The sequence below is a fragment of the Pteropus medius genome, unplaced genomic scaffold (genome assembly GCF_902729225.1).
Source record: "Pteropus medius unplaced genomic scaffold, Ma_sr-lr_union100, whole genome shotgun sequence".
Classification (NCBI taxonomy): Eukaryota; Metazoa; Chordata; class Mammalia; order Chiroptera; family Pteropodidae; genus Pteropus; species Pteropus medius.
In genome coordinates this window covers 14,566,219-14,593,329 of record NW_024351543.1, presented here as the reverse complement: position 1 = coordinate 14,593,329, position 27,111 = coordinate 14,566,219, and the positions used below count along the sequence as shown (strand labels likewise).

The 27,111-nt window shown below is 42.1% G+C and overlaps 1 protein-coding gene across 2 annotated transcripts in view; it reads left to right on the top strand.

Annotated features, from left to right (window-relative positions):
* Positions 1-26,538, top strand: part of CMTM8 (CKLF like MARVEL transmembrane domain containing 8) — a 78,065-nt gene extending 51,527 nt beyond the window's left edge. For both annotated transcript variants that reach the window (XM_039843461.1, XM_039843460.1), the window contains exons 3-5: positions 19,930-20,103; positions 23,172-23,288; positions 25,004-26,538. In XM_039843461.1, the coding sequence (XP_039699395.1) occupies positions 19,930-20,103; positions 23,172-23,288; positions 25,004-25,087 (375 nt within the window). In that variant the 3' untranslated portion in view covers positions 25,088-26,538. The remainder of the gene's footprint in view (positions 1-19,929; positions 20,104-23,171; positions 23,289-25,003) is intronic.
* Positions 26,539-27,111: the final 573 nt, after the last annotated feature.

Sequence of the window (27,111 nt, the reverse complement as noted above, 5' to 3'; positions counted from 1 at the left end):
TTGAGGGGCGGGGGGACATTTTATGTTTTGTTTTTTAAGTTTGCGAGCTGTCTTTTCCTCTACAATATTTCCGGTTTTGATTTTCAGTGAAAAGAGACTGTCTTAGTCTGCTTGGGCTGCTGTAACAGAAACCATCCACCAAGTGGCTTATAAACAACAGATACTTATTTCTCACAGTACCGAAGCTGAGAATCCAAGATCAAGGTGCCGCCAGATTCACTGTCTAGTGAGGGCCTGCTTTCCGGTTCATAGACAGCCATCTTCTTGCTGTGTCCTCACATAGTAGAACGAAAAAGAGAACTTCCTGGGGACTCTTTTATAAGGGTCCTGTTCCCATTTGTGAGAATTCCACCCTTGTGACCAAATCACCTCCCAAAGGCCCACCTCCAGATACTGTCACAGTGGGGACTAGGTTTCAGGATATGAATTTTGGAGGGATGTAAACATTTAGTCTATAACAGGTACTTTATCTATCGTACTTCTTCCCTATCTCACCCCCAAATATTTTGATAAAGTTGATTCTAAGATAATGTGGCTCCCCATATTCCATCACACTGCTAGGTCCTCCCCAAGATTAGTCATGCACTGTACAATATTCCTTCTCACTAGTTGATAGTCAGAAGGAAATCCCAAGGGGCCAGTGCCTGACCGAAATTCCAGACTGAGCATTCGAACCCACCAAGCAGAGGAATGTTACTTTCCCAGGAGCAGTGATAGTTAATGGCATGAACCAGGATGGAGGAATTAACAGGACCCGTGAAATAAGCCAGCTGGGGACATCTGGCTTAGAACCTTCTCTCAGGAATGCGGGTCTGCTCCCAAGATGCAGAGGCAGCTGGGAGAGGTGTGGAGGCCAGCCTGGCAGCCTGCACTCTGCCCATCCACTGGCCTTCCAGGTAACATTACACTGAAACAAATCTTCCTGGTGACTAGCCCATGGTAAGTTATGTGACAGGTTCTCCCCCTACAGCCATTGTCAAAGGAGATTTTGACAAGGAAGTGCCAACTCTGAAACATCTATGCCAGAAATCCCTGTTTCAAAAAACGCCTTTGCTTCTGTCACACCTGCCCAGTAAATAAAATCTGAACTCCTTAACCTGCCATTTCAAGCTTCCCACAGTGTGGCCTCAACTACCCTCTCCCCCAGCATTTTTGCTGCCATCCCAAGTGTTGCCAGCCTTCTGGCCTTTTGCCCACATCCTTAAAGCAGGCAGGTGCCAGGTCTCAGTGTCACCCCTGCCTGGAATGTAGCTATTACTAATGAGGCCATTAGCCCTCTCTGAGCACCCAGAGTCATTTACTGCTCCTCCTGAGTGAAACTCTCAGCATTTCTCCAAATGAGTGCACTTCCTTGGCCCTTTTCCTTGGCTGTGCTGCAGTGTTATTTTCCGTTTGTCTTATCTCCCTGGCTGCACTAAGCATTCTTCAAGGGAAAGAGCTCTGTCATCTTTCTTGTATGCATCGGCCTTGTGCACAGCTTGTCTGCTTGATTGTCCTGGTGTCCGGTAACCTTAGTGACCCTCATTCAGCTGCTGAATGAATGAAAAAATGGAGTTTTACACAGACGTGCTATAAATAAATGCAGTCCAGGAAAACTAGAGTTTACATGGAAACTAAATTGGAAAGTGATTATTCTTCCAAACAAGATTTTATGCATCCTCTTGTGAAAAGCACTTCTCTAAGGCTTTTAAAATAATTTTTGATTTGTAGCAACTCGATAACATCTTTTAAGAAAAAAAAGCTCAAAATGTGGGGGCTCCCCTACATTTAAAAACATACCTGTCGATGCATTTTTAAAAGATATTAAAAGGAAAATATTGGCGACTGTTATATTTAAAAATAAAATATACTCTTATAATTCAGTAATGAAATGATGTCACAATTATACTGTTCTTATAATTAAAAGCAAAGTTACCAAACTTCTATAAGTTGTTGGGATGCCACGGCTGAACCTGTCAAATTGCTACCCTGAGAAACCCTGACAAAATAATTGGGGATCACTTTGAGTCACAGCCCCAGCAGATAAAACCAGGACAGTATGTCATTAGGACAGTGTGTTGGCCAAAAGACTCAACTGTCACAGATGCCATATGAGCGGTGGTGGTTCTGTTGGCTTCTCTCAGCAGAGCTAAGGCTTGTCTGAGCTTCTGAATGTTGGTTGAAATATAAAGCACATGAAAAGGGCTACGTGGGCTCGAGCTCCAGTCCACTTCAGCGTGAATCTGGGGTCAGCATGCTTGGAGATAATGCCTCAGTTAAGTATCACGCTGTTCTCCACCTTGAGAATCCGGGCCATTCGGGCCTTGCCTCCTTGGTGTGTCCCCTGCTCAGCCCTCAACTAATCAGTTTCTTGTTGGAATTCCCTTCGGAAGCTGTGTGAGCCACAGAAGATGTAATTTTGTCATCTCTGGTTGCTTATGGATGGTAGTATTTAGGTAACCATTTGTCCAAATCTGAAAAACCGCTGGCTTATTTTAGAATTCATTATATGCCAAGGGGAATTTTATTTTTAAGGAGCTTTCTAACTTTGATTGGTTTATTGCCTGAAAGTTTTGGTTTTCTCTCCTAGAATGAAGTTTGAATTTGAGTCTCCTAAGCAAAATTACCAAAATGATCCCACCGCATTTTTCTTAGTTGTAAAATACCAAATTCAGCACATGAGGATTTTTTGGAGGGCAACCGGAGGGTTCTAGTCTGAACTACCAAATTGTATTAGCTGTACTATAGTCTCTCCTAGTCCTTAATGTAGGGAGATATTTAATTTTTATATGGCAGATAAAAAAGACTGAAGTGTGGACTGTATTGATGGGGGAAACCGCCTGGACACTCTTCAGTAATACGGCAAATCGGCCTCTTCTGCATGCAAATTTCTTTTCTATGGAGGTAATAGGTGAACTTTTAATCAGTGAACATTATGACCCGTAAATAAATAAATATATATATTATATACATATATATATCATACATATGTATGTGTATGTGCATACACACACACACACATATCTGTGTGCTAAAAGGTGATCCTCACCATCAAGACAGCAACACTTCATTGGCTTTTTTTAAAAATTGACACAATTGACAAACCCTTAGCTAGACTAAGAAAACAATTGAAATTAAAAGATCAGAAATGAAAGATGAAACCTCACGACTAATGCCATAGAAATAAAAATGATTACAAAAGACTACTATAAACAATTATGTGTCAACAAGTTGGACAACCTAAAAGAAATGAATAAATTTCTAGAAACATTCGACCTATCAAGTCAAAGCATGAAGAAATAAAAAATCTGAACAGACCTATAACTAGTAAAAAGATTAATCAAAAGCCTCCCAAGAAGGAAAACCTCAGGACAAGATGGTTTCACTGGGGAATATTACCAAACATTTAAAGAAAAATTAACACCAATTCTTCTCAAACTTTTCCAAAATATGGAAGAGGATGGAACACTTTCAAACTAATTCTATGAAGCCAGCATTACCCTGATATTAAAATCGGGCAAAGGTATAATAAGAAAACTATGGACCAACATCCCTGATAAACATAGATGCAAAAATTATCAACAAAATAATAGCAAACTCAATTCAATAAAACATTAAAAGGATTATACATCATGACCAAGTGAGATTTGTTCCTGGAATGCAAGGATGGTTCAATATATGAAAGTCCATTGATATAATACAACACATTAACACAATGGGCAAAAACTGCACAACCATCACAATTGATGGAGAAAAAACATTTGACAAAATTCAGCACCTTTCATGATAAAACAACAACAACAACAACACTTAACCAACTAGGAATAAAAGGAAGTTACTTCAACACAATAAAAGCCATGTATGAAAAGCTCACAGCTACCTGTATATTTGATGGTGAAAAACTGAAAGTTTTCCCTGTGGGATCAGGAACAAGGCAAGGATGTCCACTCTCACCATTTGTATTAAAAACAGTACTGGAAATCTTAGAGCAATCAGGCAAGAAAAATAAAAGTCATTCAGATAGGAAACGAAGAAGAAAAATTATCTCTGTTCACAGATGACATGATCTTGTATGTAGAAAACCTTAAATAATCAACACACACACACACACACACACACACACACACACTAAACCTGATAGAATAAACGAATTCAGCAAAATTGCAGGATACAAAATCCACATGCAAAAAAATCAGTTGCATTTTTATATGCTAATAGTGGACAATCTGAAAAGGAAATTAAAAAACAATCACATTTACAATAACATCAACATAAATAAAATAGGAGTAAACCTAAGCAAGTAGGCAATAGATTTATACAATGAAAACTGTAAAACACTTCTGAAAGAAATTTTAAAAGACACAAATAAATGGAAAGACATTCTGTGTTCATGGATTGGAAGACTTAATATTGTTAAAATGCCCGTACTACTCAAAGCAATCTACAGATTCAATGCAGTCCTTCAAAATACCAAAGGCACATTTTGCAGAAACAGAAAAATCCATTCTTAAATTCACATGGAATTTCTAAGGATTCTAAACATCCAAAACAATCTTGAGAAAGAAAAGTAAAACTGGAGACCTCACATTTCCTAATTTCAAAACATATCACAAAGCATCAGTAATCAAAACAGTATGGTACTGGCATAAAGAAAGATGTCAAGTGGAGTACCTTGCACCAGTTATCAATCCCAGGGTTGCAGAACACTGTGCACCAGTCACCAGTTCTATGGGAGAACTCCAAACACTTCTGCCCATTGCTTCTTGGTATCGAAGTTGCTGAGGAAAACACAACACAGTAAAGCATTACTAGATAGAATAACACTTTACCCACATAGAGAAGCGACAGTAAGGTCAGCTTCAATAGCGGACATCAATCCCTCATGGCCAGCAGGTCTCTGTGGCAGCCAATGCAGGACAGTTGGTCTATCAGCCCCTTTCTTGTGCCGTAGCAGGAAGACCCTAATCCCTTTCTGTGGAGACTGAAATACTGAAAGCTGGGGGTGTGCTGGAGAGCCATCGATGTACATGCTTAAGCAGAACAAAGGAACACATTATACCTGATACAGGGAGTGATATTGCCACACAAGGTGATAAGCTCCACACAGGCCATGTGGACTCTTTATCTCTTGGTAATGAGGTGTTCCAGGTCCAAGGTCCATTCTTATGTGGCTGAGTGGGGACCAAAAGACTGCATGCAAGAAACTGCCTTTCCCAACAGCAAACATGTAGACCAATGAAACAGAGTAGAGAGCCCTGAAATAAACTCTTGTGTATATAGTCAAAGGATTTCAACAAAGATATCAAGGCTACACAACTGGAAAAGGATAGTCTCTTCCATAAATGGTGTTGCGAAAATTAGATATCTATGTGCAAAAGAATGAAGTTGGACCCTTACCTTACACCATAAACAAAAACTAACTCGAAATGGATTAAAGACTCCAACATAAGACCTGGACTATAAACCTCCCAAAAGAAAGCACAGAGGAAAAGCTTCACAACATTGGATTTGTCAGTGACTTCTTGGGTATGACACCCGAAGCAAAGGCAACAAAGGCCAGAATAAACAAATGCAACTCCATTAAACGTTAAACATCTGCACAGCAAAAGAAACAATCAACAGAGAAAAGGCAGCCTATGGGGGAAGGTATTTGCAAATCAAATATCTGATAAAGGGTTAATATCCAGACTACATAAAGAACTCTTGCAACTCAAAAATCCCAAAATCCAGTTTAAAAATGGTTAAAGGACTTGAATAGACATTTGTCCAAAGAAGATAAACATATGGCCAGAAAGCATATGAAAAGATGCTCAACATCACTAATCATAAGGACTATTCTGGCATTTAGGGGTCAGGTGCAATAGCTGATAATTGGTAGGACCCTGGTGAGGTGTACATCTCCCATCAGAAGCAGACCAGCTTGCCGGGGAAAAGTCTGCATAAAAACGTAGAGGTCAGGCTCACCTTAATTCAAGACTTGACATCCCTGAACTTGTTTCTAGGAGGCAGATGGTTACCTTTCTCCATATCTGCAGCTGTGACTTCACTGACCATAGCCATTGGATCCCACTGAGCCTGGTCTAGCTTGTGCCCTTGGGGCAAAGGCTAATTGGGTAGAGCAGATGTGTTGAAGGTTGCCTGTTCCCAGATGTTTTCTAGATTGTCTATTATGATTTATGCCCTCCTCCTAAGTTTCTTTTTGTTTAAAACAAAAAGACCCAATAACCTAGAACACACGGAATTAATAATGAATGCAACAAAGGAGTATAGATTCCTAAGAGGCAAGCATGTCTACCAGGGCCCTTTCAGTTCTGTGGAAGCAAGCAGACCTACGTGCAGGCTGTGGGGTGACAACTCTTACTCGAAGATGAAGCAGTCTTATTTCCTGCACCCAAAGGCCGTTTAATATCCAAGAAGGGACAGACTCTAGAAAACAGCAGCCCAGACAGAGCTGGACAGCCTCCCACCTCGAGTTCAGTGATTCTCTACAGGAGGGTTTGGCTTTTCACACCCAGCAGCTGTGGGGCAAGCACTCAGCATCTTTGGCAGAAGGAAGCATTTCATAATCCTCCTTTTTTGATTTTTATTTCAGTTCTTTTGAAATTGACATTAAAGAGTGGCTGTGTGACTTTTGATATTATTACACTGTTTACCACAATGTTGGAACATTTTGCTCTGATCTCCCTTCTTGGTGCCTAAAGGTAGGAGGACAAAGGCGGAGCTGTCCCAGGTAGAAAGAAGCAGGTTCACCTGTGAGTAGTCCCCGCAGGCGACCTGTGATAAAGTAGAATCAGCACAAATCAAGGCTTGTGCACGTGAGACTTTTCTTTGACCTCAAACGGAGCCGTAGACCTGTGGGCAGTGCTGGGAGGTTCCGTAGCAGATAGGAGTCTTCGGACGTGGCTGTGAGCTGTGGCCCCACCAGCTTTGTAGAGTATGCCTTTGCACATGGCCTTTCATTGCTCTGAGTCTCAGTTCGTCTAAGTGGGGATTGTGATGTCTACATCATATGGCTGTTATATGGCTAAATCAGAGTGATGTAACTAGTGATATCTTAGACAAACACTCAGGGTGGTGCTTAGAGGCAAGATGGTTGTCACTATGGGATCAAGTTCTCTCTCCCACGACGAAGTGGAAGACAGACACTTTTACAGTGACTGAGGCCTGCCCTCATTGCTTTCTCATCCTCATTCCTGTTGGTTCTTTCCTAGAAGACTTTCATCTCTCTTTTGTTCTTAAAATATGTCCTTTTTCCTTCTCACCTTTGCCATTTATACCTCTACCCTTCACCAAAACGGAAGGAAACCAGCACCCAAATAAATTTGCTGAAAGAAGCAAGTAGGTCCAGGAGCCAGGTTGGTATCTCACCACAAAGGGCCCCACCCAGAGGCAGCCTTGGGCTGTAACTGAATCCAATCTCTTCACTCTAGGAGTGTTGTTACCACATGGTTTGTTCTCTTTTCTTGAAGACTCTAAGCTATTGGGCTAGGACTGGCTGCTGCTTTGCTTATTGGTGACCCAGAACCATGAAGCAAATGTTATTTACTTACCATGGAGAATATTGAGATGTGTGTTCTTTGTTAGGCCTGAGAAGATGTTCGATCAGGTCATTGTCATCCGCCATCCCTCTTAAGTCTCTGGTGCACGGGGGCACCGGGTGATGAGGAGAGAAGGAAGGTGGAGCTTCTCAAACTTGGTGCTTGTGAAAACAAGATGCTGGGCCGTTTCCCTGGGGAGACTGAATCAGCAGAGCTGGGTGGGCCTGCGAGTGCATTTCTAACAGGCTTCTGGGGATGCTGCTCCTGCTCCCCTGGTGACCACACACATGGGGAAGCAGGCTCGAGGGCAGAGGTTGGCAAATGGTAGCCCACCAGCCAAATCCAGCCTGCCACCTGTTTTTGTAAATACAGTTTTAGTGGAACAGTTATTCCCATTCATTTGCATATTATCTGTGGCTGCTTTCATGTTACAATAGCAGAATTGAGTAGTTGCGACAGAGACCAAATGGCCCTCAAAGCTGAAAATATTTACTATTTGGCCCTTTACAAAGCGTGCCAACACAGTGGTTCTAATTGTGGGCACTGGCTCCCTCTTCCTTTCACTGGCTAAGTCCACTAAGACCCATACTGCCGAGTTGCCAGCTATGCTAAGCATTAAATCATGTTTCCTGGAAGAAAAAAAAAAAACAAAAACCATGAAACTAGTAATCACTGATGTTCACCTAGATCTTTGCAGATCACAAAAATGCCTTTGGACTCTGCAGTAACCTAGACGGTGCTGTACCCATCTTATGGAGGTGCAAACTGAGGTACATCACTTACCTGTGCTCACACAGCAAGTTACAGGGTACATCACTTACCTGTGCTCACACAGCAAGTTAGTGACAAATCTAGGTCTTCTGTCCTTTCTACATACCACAGTGCATCTTAGTATACGAGCCCAAATTGGATGGAGCTTGGCGTATTAGTCATCTATTACTGCATAACAAAGCACCCCCAAAGTTAGCTTAAAACAGCAGTTAACATTTATTATCACTCACAGTTTCTGTGCAGTGGTAATTCAAGATCCACTTGGCTGGGCAGTTCTGGCACAGGTGTTTTCCTGACGCTCAATCACATGTCCTCTGAGGCTGCAGTCATTTAAGACTTGACTGGGGCTGGCGGATTCGCTTCCAAGGTGGTCACTCACCTGACTGGCAAGTTGGTGCTGCCTGTTGAAAGGAGGCCTCAGTTTCTCACCATGTGGGCCTCCCCACCACACTGCTTGAGTGTCTACACAACATAACCTCTAATTCCCTAGAGCACATGATCTGGGATCGAGACAGCAAGGAGGAAGCTGGATTTTTTTTATGACCCAGCCCCCGAGTCATATAGTGTCATTTCTGCTATACTCCGTCCATCAGAACCAAGTCACTACATTCAGGAGACGTGTCAAAGAGTTTGTAGTCAGATTTGAAAACCAGTCCAGTATGCAGATTTCCATTCCTTTGCCTACTGGGAATACTGGGGTCCTGTAGTATTGTCTTAGCACAGGTCTAGTTGATGGTCGAATGTCAGGCTGAAATCCTAGGCAAGAGCGAGGTTAAGTCACAAATTCTTAGCATCATCTAGACCTCAAGCTTTGCTCTGCTCTGGAGCACCCTTGGGGCCCCAACAGTGGCACTTGAGAGACGGGTTAGGGAGGGCCAGAGGGAGACACCTACCTCATGGCATGTGTGAAAGTGAGAGGAAGACCAAGTGGTTTGAAATCTCCCCGGAGATTCAGATATGCTCCTCCCAGGTGCTGGCCCCCGCCCCCGTGTGAGATCTGCTTTTCTAAGCCAATTCTCTCCATTTCCCAGATTGGGAGGGGGCCCAAACAGGCAGAGTTCCTAAGAGAGCTGTGGTCACTTGTTTGCTTAGTTGGTACTCACCACAATCCCTCCTATAGAGTGTTAAACACACTTCAGTAAAAAATTTGCACGGGCACATTGAGAAGGCCCTGAAGTCGTGGATTAAATTGGCCCTTCCACGTCTTTGTGTTAATTAATCCTTATCTCAGTCAGCCGACTACATTTCTCATCAGATCCGTTTCCAGGCAACCTCTGGTTCTAATGGGTGAGTGAGTACCAGACTGAGTTTATTCTTCCACATCCTGCCACCTCTGTGAAATGTGCTTTAAGTGTAGGAACTCATCCAGGCAGATGGTAAACTCTGATGTCTTTCCGCTGAACAGGAGAATGTAGCGCCTTAATCTTTCATAAGCAGTGTTTGGCCACCCTCTAGTGGATAAATGAAGAAGGTCACCCTGCTTGCTGAACAGAACAGCTACTGATCCGGGAGGGACGTGGGGATGATGGGCTTGAAGGTTCCTCCCTGACTCTAGAAAGAAAATGCTTAGCAGGTGTAGGGAGCAGTCAGCTTCAGGATGCTGTAGGCCCTTGATGGTGCAGGGAAGAGGTACACACTCTTGTCCTATCATCTTCTCTGGCTCAATGTATTACTTATCTGGTTTATTTGAAACAATGCAGGAAAGAAAAATATAAGCTAACACGTGCATGTATGTGTATTTCCTGCAAAGAGCATATGTAATGATCAGCAGGATTGGGTAAATTTTTTCTGTAAAGGGCCAGACAGTAAATATTTTAGGCTTTGCAGCCAAAAGCCATGTATTCTCCCATTGTAGCATGAAAGCAGCTATAGATAATACGTAAGTGAATGGGCATGGCTGTTCACAGGCCGTGCAAAACAGACAGTGGGTTTTGTGTGGCCATGGGCCATAGCTGTCGACATTTCTGTTGAGTTTTTAATATCTGCCATCCTGTTTTTGAAAAACAAACTGAATTGTGTTTGCCTCTCACACTAGATGGCAAATTCCTCAGGAAGAGGGATTCTGCCTTGCTCACTTTTGGACCCTGAGCACCCGGCATCGTGTCTGGTATGTGGCAGGTGCTCGGAACTTGTTTGCTGACCTGAGATGGCTCTTATGTCATCCTCTGTGATATGTCAGCTTTCTTCCAGGATTTTTTGGAACTCATTGTGTTAAAAGCAGCACACTCTCTGAATTGTATGTTTAAACCATCAGAGCAAATAAGATTAGCTGCCATCCCTGTTTTGTTCAGTTGTCTCTATGAGCCAAGGTGTCACATGAGAGACCAAGAGCTAAAAAGGCCTTGTAGTGATCAGCCCCATGCCACCCTGAGGATGGTACTCCCTGGTGGCCCGGCATCAGTGGGCAGCTGCTGGGCATCTTGTTTTGCAGAACCAGGACTGGGTTTGCATCGAGGCATCTGCTAATATTATCAGAACCTACTTCTGCCGAGACTTGCACTTGGGAGGAGGCTGGCTGGTGGCATTCTCAGTAATGCTACATCCCCACCACAGCGTGAAAGCAGCAGGAGCCAGCTTCTCCATCTCCGACACCAGCCTCCTCAGCACTGCACATGGCCATTCCTCCCGGGCAGGTTTGTGATCTGCCAAACCGCTCTATCTCTGCCATTACTAATCACAGTAGAAACTGTCATTTATAGAGCATATTGTCTCATCATGTGGATTTTAGAAAATACATATCCCCGTACTGAAGAAACTGAGGAACAGAAAAGTTAAATGATTTGGGGCATGATAGAAGTTGTGTAGCATAGTAGCTAAAAGCGTGGACTGAGTTATTTAATGTACTGTGCCTCAGTTTCCCTGTGAAATGGTCATGATAAAAATTATTTCAGAGGGCAGCTATGGGGTTGAAGGAGGTAAGGCATGTGAAACACTACTTGCTCTGTAATAGATATTATGGTATTACTGTTGCCTGGGGCTTGGGCACATAGTAGGTGCTTGATAAATATTGGTTAAAAATTAAAGTTGCAGTCACGCAGCTGGAAAGAATTCAGAGCCTTGGTCTTTCTACCAGACCAAGTAGCCTTTGTATTATACATTTAATCATTTAATGGTGGGAAACTCAGGTCAACAGATGGGGTGTCTCAGAGTCTTAGCATTCCCTTCACCAAGCATATTTTGCCTGGCGAGCTCCCGGTCACCCGTTTAAATTTCGAACTTCCTCTGACCATCCAGACTTGGTTCAGTCTTTGTGCTTTATATTCTCATATCAGCCTAGTTTCCTTTCATAGGACTTATCACAGTTTATAGTTGAATATTTATTGATGTACCTTCTCCAGGGGCAAAGACCATCTCTGCTTCCCCCCAGTATTGCACTACCAGTGAGAACTCAATGGTATTTTTTAATGAATGAATGAATGAATGAATGTTGCTCCATGCGTGTTATATTAAACATGTTTCAAAAGGGGAAGAGCAGGCAGGCATGGTAGTATTGTTTGGTTCCCTCATTACAGGGCACAAAAGAGTAAATCTACAATACCTGTTCCCTAATGTGACTTCATTGCTAGGAATTAAAATGGTAAATGATTTAAAGCCCCATGAGGTATTTCATAGCTGTGCTGAGCTCACATCTGGAGCAACGCAGCTACTCTGGGCAAAGCCAGCTGGGAACAGCTGGTACAGGCTCTGAGGGTAGCATGGTTAATCATCAAAAGACACCTGTCTATTTCAAGGTTGGCATACAGGTGCAGTTATGCTCTTGCCAGTTGAGGTTAAAGTCAGAAATAAATCAGCCAACCTCTGTGCTATAGCAGTATAGTATTTCCACCAACAGTGCCTAGAAAAAACCCTGGCTCATCATAATAGCTCAGTAGACGCTTGAATAAATGAGACCCTTTCACACCCCCATCGGGTAATTCCTCTGAACAGTAGAATAGCTATCACGAAGCTCACAGGCTACATAGACTTGACTTCACAAACAATCGTATTGTGTCTTTCAGTATGATTTTTAAAAATCCAAGGCATCCGTTTACTTAGTCTGTAGGATACTAGAATAAAGATGTTTGTGGTTTGTATGTACAAAGGGCAGGAGAGGGCTGTTGGAATCAGCTCACTGGGAGCTTCAAGGGGCGACCACTGATGATTTTCAGTTTTAAAAGTTTCTTCATAGAAAAACTGAGATATCTGGTACCATTCAGAGAAGGGGCAAGCAATCTGGTTCCACAGCACAAGGCAGTAACTGAAATATTTGATGTTTGTGATGTTTGTTTTGATGTTTGTTTTGATGACCTTGGGTCATCAAAAGGTTTAACTGTGTTATGAGTGCTGTACTTAATTGTAAAAGGGAGATACGGAAAATGCACTCAACTGAGCTCATTACCTTGTTCGGGAAGGAGGTCAAAGAAGAAACTTTGTAGTTCACTAAAAAATAGAAATCTTTAGCTTTATAAAAGGTATTCATCGACTATCTTAACAGACGTACTAATGTTAAACATCAAAATGAACAATAAACAATAAAGAAGAAAATAAGGATGTTCACTGTCACTTGTGTTCTGGAAAATGGTTCTGGAGATTCTAGTTAATGCAGTAATATAAGAAAAGAAACAAGTGGTATAAATATTGGAAAGCATCAAAACTACCATTATTACAAGTATTTTAGCCGGGAAGTTCTAGGGAATCAACCAAGATCAGTAGGGTGGCCAAATACCTGTAGAACTAAAAGGCTTATAGCAAATGGCAGTTCTCACCCCCATCCCTCCTTACTCCAGAGATCTCCCTCCCCAGAGACAGCCACTTGAGATACCTCTGGCTTTGCTCATATTCAAAGTTATCAATAATATGTGTGCTACCACCTTCTGATTCACTTTTACATGCTAACTAGTAACTTACTGTTGCCATCTGTCTTAGCTTGGGCTGGCACAAGATACTGTAGACTGGGTGGCTTAAACCACAGGAATTTATTTCTCACAGTTCTGGAGGCTGGAAGTCCAAGGTCAAGGTGCCAGCAAGGTTGGTGTCTGGCGAGGCCTTTTTCCCTGGGTTGCAGACAGCTGCCTTCTTACTGTGTGCTGACATGACTTTTCCTTGGTGCATGTTGTGTGTTTGTGGGGAGGGAGGGAAGGAGAGAGAGTGAGAAACTCCAATCTCTATTCCTGGAACTTATTGATTAGATGTTTAACCTCCTGAGCTGTCCTCTAACTTTCTTACTGTATCTCTCCCGTTTTTTCATCTTTTTGTCTTTTAGCTGTCTTTTCTAGAAGATTTTCTCAATTTTGTCATGTAACATTTCTATCGAGTTTTTAATATCTGCCATCCTGTTTTTAATTTCAAAAGCTAATTTTGCTTTTGAAGGATTATTTTTGTCCTTGTAACCTCCTTTTTGTGTTTCCCTATTGTAATATCTTTTCTCCCTGAGGATACTGATTTTTTTGACATGGTTTTTTTTTGTTTTTTGTTTTTCTCCCTCTTCAAAGTTACTTTCTTCCAGTTCGTGTTTTGGTATCAGCTTTCTGCCCTGTCATACAGGCTTTGGTGTCATCGTAGATCTGGTAACCTTGGTTGTCTACATGCGTTTTAACACTACAAAGCTGTTCAGATGCTCTGAGCACACAGGTGTGGCTTATCAACTTTAAATTTCATCATAGATTGACTGGGCTGAGCTGGGTGTCTGGGAAGCCCCCAGGTCTTTTCTGTGGATCTTTGTTCTTGTGCCAGTGAAGGCCCGGCTGCCAGTGTTTTAAGGCCCAGCAGAGGGGAAAGGTTAGGGAGTGGAAGGGTGAGGACGTCTTCCTACTGAATTGCCATTTAAGGCTCTCATTTTCAATGTGACACTCAAACTTTCGACTGTGGCCCTCAATCCAGAGACCCTGTATTTTGTTTTACCTTCTTTAGAGTGGTTCTCAATGAAGGTGATTTTGCCTTCCAGGAAACACTTGGCAATTTCTGGAGACATTTTTTATTGTCATTAAGAGAGAGAGCGGGGGAGGCTTGCTGTTGGCTGGCCTCTAGTAGGTAGAGGCCAGGGATGCTGCTAAGCATTCAGCAATGCACAGGACAACCAAGAATTATTGGCCCAAATGTTAATGGGACCGGGGCTGAAGAATCTTGACACAGAGAATATACTTTCAGACTAATGACAGAGGTGGGGGAGTCACCCAGCAGCACGGAATAGGGCAGAAGGTAAGGATGTAGCTACTTTCGAACAGCTTTCAAAACATCCTCCTTATTCAAGACATTCCCCCCTACCCCATGATTCACTCTAAGCCCCAGAGGTATCTGGATCTTTTCAGACTTTGCATTGAGCTTCGTGTGGTTCTTTACTTTCCCTGTCAACCAGCTAAGTTAAAATTTAGCTTTCTCACGGTGACTAAGTCCGTTATCCCTCATCCAAGCTTCCAAAAACGTGTCACTTTTGTCTCCTTTCCTATTCATCCCATTCTCATGATACGTTTAGAAAAGTTTTGGGAAGGAGCAAATTAGATTCATGTGTTCAGTTTTACATCTTTACCCAGAAGCCTAAAAATACATGCTGAAGCTACAGTCGTTGGCACTGGCACAGCATTCAGCACAGACAAGTGTAACAGAATAGAGATTCCAGAGACCAATCCAATCTATAAGAAGTCACTAGGAGGCGATAATCAAAAAAATAAAATAAAATTAGCCTTTTCTCACTGCATATATAGAAATCAATTCAGGTTAGAGTGAAGTTCTAAACATACATACTAAACTATTAAAAAAAAGAATATTTTTCCAATCTTGTGTTGAGGAAGACCTTTCTAAGCAGATTGGAATAGAAGAAGGTGCAATCCATTAACTATGTAAAAATTTTAAACTTCCACATAACTAAAGACCCTATGAAGTTAGAAAACAAAGTTGGATGGGGAAAATATTGCCATATATGTACTCAGTTACTATCCCTCTAATGTAAAGATTTCTACAAATCGGGAAGAAAGCGATTTTTTAAAAACTTATCCATAAATAAGGAAAAGAACTGGGCTTAGCTAACAAGCATTTAAAAAGATGCTCTACCATCCTCGCCACTGATCAGGGAAATGCAAACTGAAACAAGAAGAATGCTGTATCAGCGGTTCTTAATGTGTGGCCCCTGGACTAGCAGCATCAGCATCACCCAGGAACTTGTTAGAAATGCAGATTCTCAGATCCCATCCTAGACCTACTGAATCATAAACTGTGGGGGTGGGGCCCCACCCTTCTGTGGTTTCACAAACCCTTTTGGGTGGTTCTGATGCTCACTCCTGATTGAGAACCGTTGCAGCGTAGCCAGGAGAATGAATGAACATCCAGTGTCATGGATGAGTCTCACAGTATTGAGTGGAAGAGACCAAGCATAAAAGTACATACTCGAGGATCCCATTGATACAAAGTTCAAAAACCAGCAACAGTAATCTAGGGTGATAGAAATCAGGGGAGTCGTTACTCCTGCTGGAGAGAAGGAGTAACAAGAAGTGGGGATGGAGCTTCCAGATGCTGCTGGTCATGCTCTGTTTCTTGATGTGGCTGCTGGTTACCTGGGTTTGTTCATTTTGAGAAAATTCGTGAAGCTGTTTGCTTAGGATTTGTACGCTTTTTTCTATGCTGTATGTCAATAAAGCAGTGAAAGGCAAAACATTTTTTTTTAATTGGCTTTTTAATCATGTAAAGCATGGGAATTCACTGAGGGCGGAAGGGAAGAGCATGGTTACACTAAAGACAGGATAAACTAAGAGAAGGTTTTTGACGAGTACTTTGGCAGCAGCTCTAAAGCTAAAATTATCCTAGAAATTTCACTTGTAGGAATCTATCCTGGATTTCAGGTATGCAGAGGTATATATTAGAAGAGTGTTCCCTGGGAGTTTTTGTACAAACATAAAGGAGACAACTTAAATTTCTCTCGGTAGGGAACTGGGAACAAGAATTATGGAAAACTGAACAACTGTTAAAATCGGCGTAGATCTGTATATCGTAGCATGGAAACAAGTCCTTCGCGGTGCTGCTGAGTGAAAGAAACAAGTTATGGGCACCATGTACAGAGTGGTCCATATTTTTAAAAGAGAAAAAAGGATGTACAGGTGGTACCTATAACTGTAAGGTAAAGAAGTTAAGAAGGGCTGATAGGAAATTTTTATATTGTTTTCTCTTGAGAATTTACAACTGGTGAATGAGTGTTTCATGTCGTTGCTTACTTTATATATACATTATATACCTCTGTGTTTATTTTTACTGTATTATAACTTTTGAAATTTTATTAAGTCTTAGTTTTACCGTTCAAAAGGAGTCTTAGCCTAAAAAAATGCTTATCAACAAAAAAACAGTATTTTTGTTGTCTAAGCAGATAAAGATCTAGAGTTTGTCTTAAACACGCACACATACATATACACACACAGCAGGAGATGGATAATATCTTTGTAGAGTGATTTTCAGCAATATCGGTTACAGTGAGGGACAAAAGCTTTGTTCCTAGATATATTTCAGTTACATAGGAAATTCGCTTGGGTAGAACAATTCTTTTTTTGATGGGGACATCCTTTTTACTGTGTTAGGTGGTGAAGTCATGGGTCTTATATTCCTGATCTTTGAGAGATGGCTCAGCTAATGATACTGTCCCTGTGTGTAATAGATGACCACTGCTAGCACATTAGACAAAGCATCTCTAGACAGTGGACTCCACTTGCTTTAATAATGAAAAACGGTTTCACATTTGGAGCCAAGAGCTTTTAGCTGAGCCTGTTTAGCTGGACACGAGCGTGTGCTGGAAACTCTTAAACCTTTGCACTCCCCTGGAGGGTCACTCGAACCCCATTTGCAGTGCCTCTTTGTGAATGGTTATGTTTCTTGTGTGAATCATCAGCAAAGGGCCATGCTGACCCTTTCGGTTTTAATCAAGAAGCCCGCAATATTGTTTCAGACCCTGCCATGTCGGATTACATCCATTACCAGTCTTACTGATCCAATGGAATGTTAAATAGACGTGTATAGATTACCTGCCAGTTATGGTGAATTCGGGTCCCAGAACCCCATTAGCATGAGGCTCAACATTTTCTGGAGTTCTGTCCCATTTTGTGTATCTTCACTTTCAATAAATTATGTTGTTACAGATGTAAGCACAAAAACGCATCTCCATTAAGCATTTCTTTGGAGTTCATCTACAATATCTAGCAGGTAAAAGGACATCAATTTTCACTTCTAAAATAGAGAAACAGCAATATTCACACTCTGTTCCCTGCTCCCCGGCACAGGCCTCCAAACTGTGACAGAGATGTGGGCTTCTCCCAGCGAGCAGTTTAAAATGTCCCTTGGAAACCTGTCTAAGAGCTTAGTGATCTTCAGTGTCTTCTTCTTAAAGAGGAGCCTGAATGCTCCTCCCTGCAGTGCCCACTTCCAGTACCTCCCTGGAGGTCCCTGGCTGCTCCATACTGAGTCGGTTGAAAACCAAACTTGTGAACTGTTGATCAGATCAGCCCCTTAAATGTGTTTCTTTTTCATTGATCCCGTTGAGAAAAGGACATGCTAATCTACTTTGTAAATCTTTTTAGAGGCCTGGGGTCATTCCACTTTATCCTAATCTAATCTATTAAATCTATTAAAGTCCTCTCTATTTCTGAAAGTTATCTCGAATTCAGTCCCTTCTCAACATTCACTGCTACCATATTGGTCTTGGATACAGTCATCCCTTGGCGTCTGTGGGGGGTTGGTTCTAGGACGCCCACAGGTACCAAAATCTGCAGATGCTCAAGTCCTTTATATAAAATGGCATGGTATTTACATATAACCCATGCACATCCTCTCATATACTTTAAATCATCTCTAGATTACTTATAATGTGTAAATGATGTGTAAATAGTTGTTAGATTATATTGTTTAGGGAATAATGACAAGGAAGAACTGTGTACGTGTTCAGTGCAAACTCAATTATAGTACACGTACACATCAGCAACAATGGAACATTTTTTTCAATTTTATTTTATTATTAGTTTCAAGTATACACTACCTTAGTTCAACATTTATATGGCTTATAAAACTCCCCCTAATTGCTCTTTCTCTCCTCTGGCTCTACACCTAGCCATTGTATTAGTGCTAACTGCATTCCGTCTGCCGTACTCCCCATCCCTGTGATCATCTATCAACTACCAATTTGTGCTTCTTTAACCTTTCACCCCTTTCTCCCATTTTTTTTTTTTTTTTTTTTTTTTTTTTTTTGATGCACCATTGGTTGAATCCCCAGATGTGGAACCATGGATATAGAGGGCCAACTGTATAACTTCTTCTCCCACTTGTATTATTGCAGCAGGCTCTGAACTGGTCTCCTCATACCAACCCTTTCCCTTCCATGTGTCCATTGTCGCTGTGTAGAGTGATCTTATGAAAACTTAACCTGATCTTATCATTGTCTTGCACAAAACCTTCTCACTGTCCTTAGGATAAAACACAAAATCCTTGGGCATCCTGGGCCCTCCCCAACCTCTCCCACATTTTGCACCAGTCCTATTTACTATACTTTCTTACAGGTTCTAGAAGGAAGAAATCCTTTCCCCTTCCAGACCTTTACTTGTGCCATGCTCTGACTAGAATGTCATCTTCCCGCCTGCCTCACTTTGCAGTTAAAATTACTTTAGTACTTTGTTTTATATACCATGCAGAAAGCTAAAATGGAAATGAAATTACTTGTCCTGAATCACACAGCAGGCTGGAACTTGCAGCCAGACCCACCCTACACTCCTGATGCTGTCTCCTGGAGATACGGTTTAGATATGAACTTTTTCATGGCTTAGGAACAGAGTCTTCCTGGTCCTGGAAAGGTGCTTAGATGTGAGATGCATGCCTTGCTCTGGCTTTCCTTCTTCTGTTTAGGACTAAGCATGTGTATGATTTAGATCCATTTTTTTCCCTCGATGAAGTCCTCTTTCAGTCAGTGATGACACTGATTTGGCTTTGGGTTCGGTCTTGCTCATCGGCAGTGGTGAAGGGTTGATAGCTGTTGCTGGATAAATGTGCAGCTCATGTTAAAATGCTAAGTGCCATGTCTGGACTGGGCCCTTGCTCATCCTCCCTTCTGAGAGCTTTCTCGGGCCACATGTTCATCTGTCACCTGCAAGGAGGGCAGCTGGAGCAGGTGGGGAGTCCTCAGAGATTCATCCCTCGAGAGCAGATCAGTCCAGGGACCACCTTGAGTTGATCTTCAGTCTCGTTCGCTTGACAGGTATCAGCCTGTGAGCAGATTCCAGTTACAGATGTGTGTTGCTTTGCCCCTCATGATGTTTTAAAACTCTCGTTAGCGCAAACACTTAATCAAAATTATCATGTAGAGACTTGAGTTTCTTTGTTCTCCTAGAGGGGTGGGAGAAAGCAAAATAGTCCACAGCAATTGGCTGGAGCCGAGTGGAGACTGCCTCTTAAAACAAAACATAGTTTTTCCTGTTTGCCATGGTCTCTGCCCCGCCTACTTTGTTCATTTATTTTACCTTCCTGGCATTTTTAGGCACGTGAGTCTGCAACCCCTATTATATGTGTAAGTCATGTGTATGTGTATATATGAATGATAGTTGTAATTGACACTCTATAATGATATTTTTTTTCTCTGTTCTCACTTCCTTCTTTTTATTTTCTCCTTTCTCCTTTTTTCCCCACTGTCTCTATCATTTTACAGGTTCTAGGACTGCTGGTATGGACGCTTATCGCTGGAACTGAGTACTTCCTTGTCCCTGCGTTTGGCTGGGTCATGTTCGTAGCTGTATTTTACTGGGTCCTCACCGTCTTCTTCCTCATCATCTACATAACAATGACCTACACCAGGATTCCCCAGGTGCCCTGGACTACAGTGGTAAGGAAGCCGGGGGCGTTCTTATTATCCATTGCCCACTAGGTAGGATGGAATTTAGTCCTCCTGTGGCCAATTTCACATTTTACTATAAGCAGTCAGGAGGAACCTTTAACACTTTACTTAAAAATCTCTGCTAACTATCCAATTTCATAGCTTGCAAGTTCTACCTGCCACAGAACTCTAGAACACAGTTTGGCCAAGGTCTTTCCCCCTTCATAAGAAAGATCATCCTTCCCCTAGTTTCCAATTACATATTCCTGAGACCTCCAGCACAATGGCCTTTAACATCCATATTTTTACCAACATTCTGTTCATGATTATTTATGCATTTTCTAAGAAGATGGAACTTCTCTCCAGCTCACCAGGAATCCCTGTTAACATCCATATTTCTAGCACATACCTCTACTCATTATCCAGTCCCAAAGCCACTCCATATTTTTTGGTATTTATTACAGTAGCACTCCACTCCTGGTTCCAAAATCTGTCTACTCCGCTCTTGGTGCCAGATTCTGTATTAGAGTTCTCTAGAGAAGCAAAAGCAATAGGGTGTGTGTGTGTGAGACAGTGGGGAAAAAAGATTTTATATATATATAAAATCTCTACACACACACACACACACACACACACACACACATAAAGAGATTTATTATAAGGAATTGGGTCATGTGCTTATGGAGGCTGAGAAATCCCAGGATCTGCATTAGCAAGCTGCAGACCTAGGAGAGCCAATGGTGTAGTTCCAATTTGAGTCAAAAGGCCTGAGAACCAGGAGAGTTGATTGCATAAGTAAATTTTAGTCCAAAAGCTGGAAGGGTCAAGATGCAAGAAGGCTCTGTTTCCTTTCAAGTTCCAAGGCAGAAAAAAAAATTGATGTCCCACCTCAAAGCAGTCAGGCAGGAGCAGTTCCCTCCGATTCCTGGGAGGCTCCACCTTTTTGTTCTATTCAGCCTTCAACTGATTGGGTGAGATAAGCCATCACGGCCCCCAGTGGGGTGGCATATGCTGGAAGAATGCCTCTGCCTCCTACCTACCTCTCTACCACCCTCTTCTCCACTTCTCTCCAGGAGAAATAGGAATTTCTTATTTCCTTAAAAAAATAATAAGGGGCAGGGCCATATACTCAGAGAGTTCACAGGTCACATATTCAGGGAGTCTCCCCATTTTCTCTCCGGCCCCTCCATTCACACGGCTACTTGGGCCAGGACCTGTGTCAGAGCATCCTGGCCACGTTAGGTTCTCTGAATGTGCTCTCATTCATCTGGATCCCTTGTAGGGGGAACTGGACATGCCTGGGTGCCCCCATATTCACATTCAAAGATGTTCATTACAGTAGCATTGTAATCCTAAGAAACACTAGGAACATCAAAACGTCTGTCAGTTGGGGAAAAGTCAGTCTATGTGGTGTTAGCGCCATGAGAAGAAATGAGGTCAGTATGTTTGGACTGACAAAAGATTCCCTTGGTATCTTTCTAAGTGGAGGGGGAGCGGAGGGGAAAGTTGCGTAACTATATGGCTCCATTTGTATAAAAGTGTTTGCCTATTCCTTGGAGGAAAGGGTTGATGTGGAAAAGGAGACACTGAGTTTTTACTCCAGATTGTTATGTTCCGACTGGATGTTGTTTAGTTAACCATGAACGTGCATTACCTTTTTTTTTAAAGAAGCATTTTAATGTTTCAAAAGTAATACGTGGCTAGTTTACTAAAGAGAAATAAGTTTAACCTCTACCTGGAAAAGGATACAAAACAAAAACAAAAGTCTTCCATTCCTCAGAGGTAACTAAGTTAAACTGTTTCTGCATTTTAAAAAGGAAACAAGTCCTTTCCTTGGCAAGTAGTAAACATGCAAAACTCTAGAGGTAATGTACAATTAAAAAAAAAAAAGTAAAGTTTTTTAAACACACAGCTGTGTTTCTGGACAAAAAAGAAAACCCACAACCAACAAGAATACTGAGTCATCCAGAGAAACCAGAGCTTTCTGGGGACACATTTCTAATGGCAGATGAGCATTGTGGGTGGCCTGAACCCTGAGACTGACCCTTCTCTTACAGATAAATCACCTAAACCCAGGAACAATATAAGGAAAGTGTAGAGATAGCAACAGAGATACACAACCCACCTCAGAATGTTGGAGCCTGAATCTGGAAAATTCTGTGTGCCTTTTTTCCTCTGAGAAGGAAAAGATATTACCACCTCCCTTTTCCTCTACCCATCCCTGTGTCTCTGAATTACTGAGGGATAGATGTTAGACCTTAGGGAACCTACTTCTGACAATCAACCCTCTTCCTACCTGTGTGAAGCATTGATTTTGCCCCACCCTACCTTATTCTTGCCAAGTTCTCCCTTATTCAGACAGAACTAAGCTTTGCCCATTTCAGAGTATGGTTTCCTAGAGTTTAAATAAAACTGAAAATCCAATACCTGCTTAGATTTACATACCTCCCTTCTTTAAGAATAGGAAAAAATTAAGGGGAAGCCAAAGGTAAGATTAGTTCTCAAAGGGCTTTGTTAATATGTGTAATCTCCTTTTCATTTTTAAGGATTTGCAGTGGCCTGAGGAGCTCACTTAAATGCCCCTCCGTGCCTAGAGTGAGGGGTCAGAAAATCAGCTGGTCCCGCTTTGGGGAAAGCTCTCTCCCAGCTCCGTGCCAGCGGCAGGGCTGAAGAGCCACAGCTGCTGCTGGGGAGCATAGTCTGGGCCGATCTCATGGGTGGCCCCTTCTGTAGCCTTCCTTCCTCAGCCAGAATGTCACCATGGCTAAAATCTGGATGAAACAAGGATCAAGAGCAAACTGAGGGAAACAAGGAGGCTAAAGGGGCAATGTGCAGCCTAGGTGACCTGGTGGGAAAGGAGGGGTGTCTGGGTTTGTGGTGTCTGAGCTGGTGTAAAACCCTCTCCTCCCCAAACACTGATGAGCTGCCTTCTCACAGACCTCGTCCCATGCCCTCCCCCCAAGTGTCCAGATGGGTTCCTAACCACACCCAAGGTGCAGTTCTGGTCAATTCTGAGGTTTGGAGGTGCCCAGACCTTCCCACACGCCCTGAACACGCCGCTCCCTTGTCTCCCCCAGGGTCTGTGCTTTAACGGCAGTGCCTTCGTCTTATACCTCTCAGCTGCCATTGTGGATGCATCTTCTGTCTCCCCAGAGAGGGACAGCCACAACTTCAACAGCTGGGCAGCCTCCTCGGTGAGTGAGCCCTCTCATCCCCCATGATCTTCTCCTTCCTCCCTGAGGCCCTCCAGGATCAGGGGGACAAAGTTATCTGCCGGAAAAAGCAGTACCTGTAGAAGGAACACTTTGGCAATTAGCTTATTGGTTTGAAAGCATCACAAATTGGTGATGGCTGACGTGGAAAGAGGCTGAAAGACTGCTTGAGCGAAAGCCAGGTGGCTGGAACAAAGTAAGTATTGGAGGGAGAAAAATATTTGAGGCATTCTAAGAATAATTCTACTGCTTCCAATTTGAGTGGGGAGAGAGTTGCAGAAAATGAGCACACGACAATTACTATTCTATTTTCTTTTAGTGGAAATGTTTGTTTATGCATTTGGGAATGCTTAGAAAAATACACACCGACAGAGGTTCCTTCCAAGACTGTGACTGGATGATGAGTATAGAATGAGTGGCTTCTACTTTTTAATTTATGTGCTTCTATAGTGTTTACATTTTAAACCATAAGCATGTATTGTTTTTCTAATTTAAAAAACTATAATCTTAAAAGTTTCTTTGATATTGGCCTTAAAATGTTCCATTTGCAGAAGAAGTGTTTCAGGGGAGGGGAACAGTTAGACAGGAATGCCAAAATGTTAATGCTAAAGCTGATCGATACTCCACGGGTTTTCATTATATCCTTGTATTTCAGAATCTCTACTTAAAGTTCTAGTACAAGAGTAAAAATCACAAGCTTTGGCAGCAATGAGCTTAAGGTAACACACAGTATGAATCAGTGGGAACTGGGCGGTGGCCGCCCCTTCAGAGGGGGCTGCATTTTCTCACTCATCATTCATACCACGCACGCCATGTGGGCTCATCACTTCCTCCTGCCCACTCGACTCATTTATGTTAATTGGCCCTGTGGCAATCTGAGGTTAAGTCCCAGTCTAAAATTGCCTGTGCAGTAGTTCCTCCGTTATCCGTGGTTTTGCTTTCTGTAGTTTCAGTTACTCGCGGTGAACCACGGTCTGAAAATACTAAATGGAAGATTCCAGAAATAAACAATTCATAAGTTTTAAATTGCACACCATTCTGAGTATCGTGATGAAATCTTGCCCCGTCTCACTCCATCCTGCCTGGGGCTAACTCATCCCTTTGTCCAGCACATCTACACTGTGTAGGCTCCCCAGCCATTAGTCAGTAGCCTTCTCAGTTATCAGAGAGAGAGAGAGAACACATTCACATACTTTATTACAGTATATTGTTATAATTGTTCTATTTTATTATGAGTTATTGTGAATCTCTTACTGTGCCTAATTTATAAATTAAACTTTATCATAAGAATGTATATATAGAAATAAACATAGTATATATAGGGTTCAGTACTTTTCATGGTTTCAGGCATCCACTGGGGGTCTCGGAATGTATGCCCTGCAGATAAGGGGGGACCATGGTACTAAATTAGAAATACACGTGCTATTCTCAGATGCACATCACCATATTCACACCTAAGCAAGCACTCTGAGGTTATTTGAGCGAAACTACAGGCTTTGCAGATATGTTCCAAAAAGAAAAGCAACATAGCCAGAAATTGTTTCAGAAAGAAGGTAATTGAACCAATAAAGCAGTTTTAAATGAGAAAGCCTGGAGTAAAAGGATGCTGTGAATGCATGATTCAATGAAGGTGAAATGATAATTTTTGCTAATTAGAAAGTACTCTAAACCCCCTTTCTATTATTTGTTTTCTCCAGTTCTTCGCCTTCCTGGTCACCATCTGCTACGCTGGAAACACATATTTCAGTTTTATAGCTTGGAGATCCAGGACCATTCAGTGATTTGCCATTTTGAGAATTAAGGGGGAGAGAGGGAACAATCTCACTGTAAAAGCAGCTGTAGGTATAATGTATATTTCCAGAGAATTGTATTTAACTAATGTTTTTATATACTTAGTTAAATTTTGCTCACAGTGGTTTGTTAAAATTAAACTAAATACTTATTTGCAAAGCACTGTAGTTATAATGAACTCTTAAAGATCTTGTTGATGTCTTCATAGACCTTATTTTCTTAGACAATGTATAAACAGATAAATGCTAATATTAAGAAGCTGTCAAGTTTGTAAACCTAACTTTTAAAATGCCAGATTTTTTTTTTTTATTAAATGTTTCACAATCCTGGGTAATGTATATGATTTGAGAAAGGAGACCTATTGCCAAAGCCCAAAGCTGGGTGCTTTGAGAAAATCTTCATCCTCAGAGGGCTGCCTAGGTCCGATATTGCCAGGAGCCACCAGCCGAGGGTGGCATCAGAGACCCATCTTCCTAAGTCTGGGAATCATCGGTGTCCATGATTCTCATGGGCTAACTGGTTGGCCCAGAGAGCATCTAATGAGACCTTGGCCTTGGAGCTTGGTAATGAGCTTATCCTAAGTGGTGCTGCTGAGTCTAGTTTCTGGTGTGCTAGTGGTATTTTTTCTAATACCTGTTAAAATCAGTGCATAACTATTAAGAGGATAAGTACTCACATGCACCTTAAAATCATCTTGCTGGCCTTAGTGACATGTATACCATGCCTTGTGGAAAATACCCAATTTCTCAAATCTCCAATCTCTAGCACTAATATTGTGTAACATCATCGTTAGATATCAGATGGTGGGAAGAACCACAGTTAGCAAGGCAGATGTGAACTCAGGGGAAGTGTTTTTCGGCAGGAGGGTTCTTGCTGCTGCGGCAGTGTATCTCGGGTGATTTTTCAACACGAGCCTTTTTTCGAAAAACAAAAAACCACAGAAACGTTAGTATAGTTAATGACAGTAAAGAGACTTTCGGCCGGGCACTCTGCAGTCACGACCCCTGTGGCCTCTGCTATTCTGTTTTACAGCACTGTTTCTCCCTTGTTTGTTGCTTGTTAGTCTTTCCGTTTATCTGATTCTAATGCTTTATCCAAGCTCTGTTTACCCCTAAATAGAAGTGTTGGGATTTCTTCAGTGTCTGATAACACCCACCCCAGACAATGAAGAATGTTCTTGGGTTTTGGGTCCCAAGAGGTAGTGGTGAGGGGAAACCAAGAATGAGAGGTGATATAGGGTACAGGTGTGTGGGAGTGGGTGGATGTTGGGGACACAAGAGGTCACTCTGAGTCCAACATTTAGCAAGGCATGAGGTTGAGCTTTAGCCACACAGACCTGCAAATGATCAGGGCTGCGATCTTTTTAGAGCTGTATTTCCCAGTCGTCACCAAGACAGCCTCTGACTTGCTCATTTTGCAATAAAAGCTGAAATAACTAGTCCGAGTTTATGTGCTCTGCCTCTCTGTCCATCACTCCCTCTCTCACACTCACAGAGGCATATTCATCTCACATGTACTCTGTGGGGTTTTTTAAAGTACTGTATATTGTAATCAAGGCTCCATAAAAGACAGAAAAACTGTAACCTACAGAGATCTATATCTGGAAACAGTCATAAAGAAAGAAGCCTGCTTTTGTGTCTCTTTCTCTGTCTCGCTCTCGCTCTCACTGTGTGTGTGTGTGTGTGTGTGTGTGTGTGTGTGTGAGTGTGAGTGAGTGCACGTGAATGCATGTGCTGCATTAATAGGAAATAACTTCTGGGGTGAAAAGCTCCATAAATCACTTTGAAATATCTTCTACATAGACTACCACTATAGGTCTTACTTGAATTGGTAGCACCAAACAGACCTATTTCAAGAGAATAAAGACTTGTTTGTGTCCACACAGGGGTAATTGCTGTCTTGTCTTTATTTGTGATTTTTCAGGAGCATGGCCCTTTGTGTTGCCTTGAGCGTTCCCCAGAAAACAAACAAACAAAAATACAGCATTTATCTTTAACTGAAAGGAAATTATTAT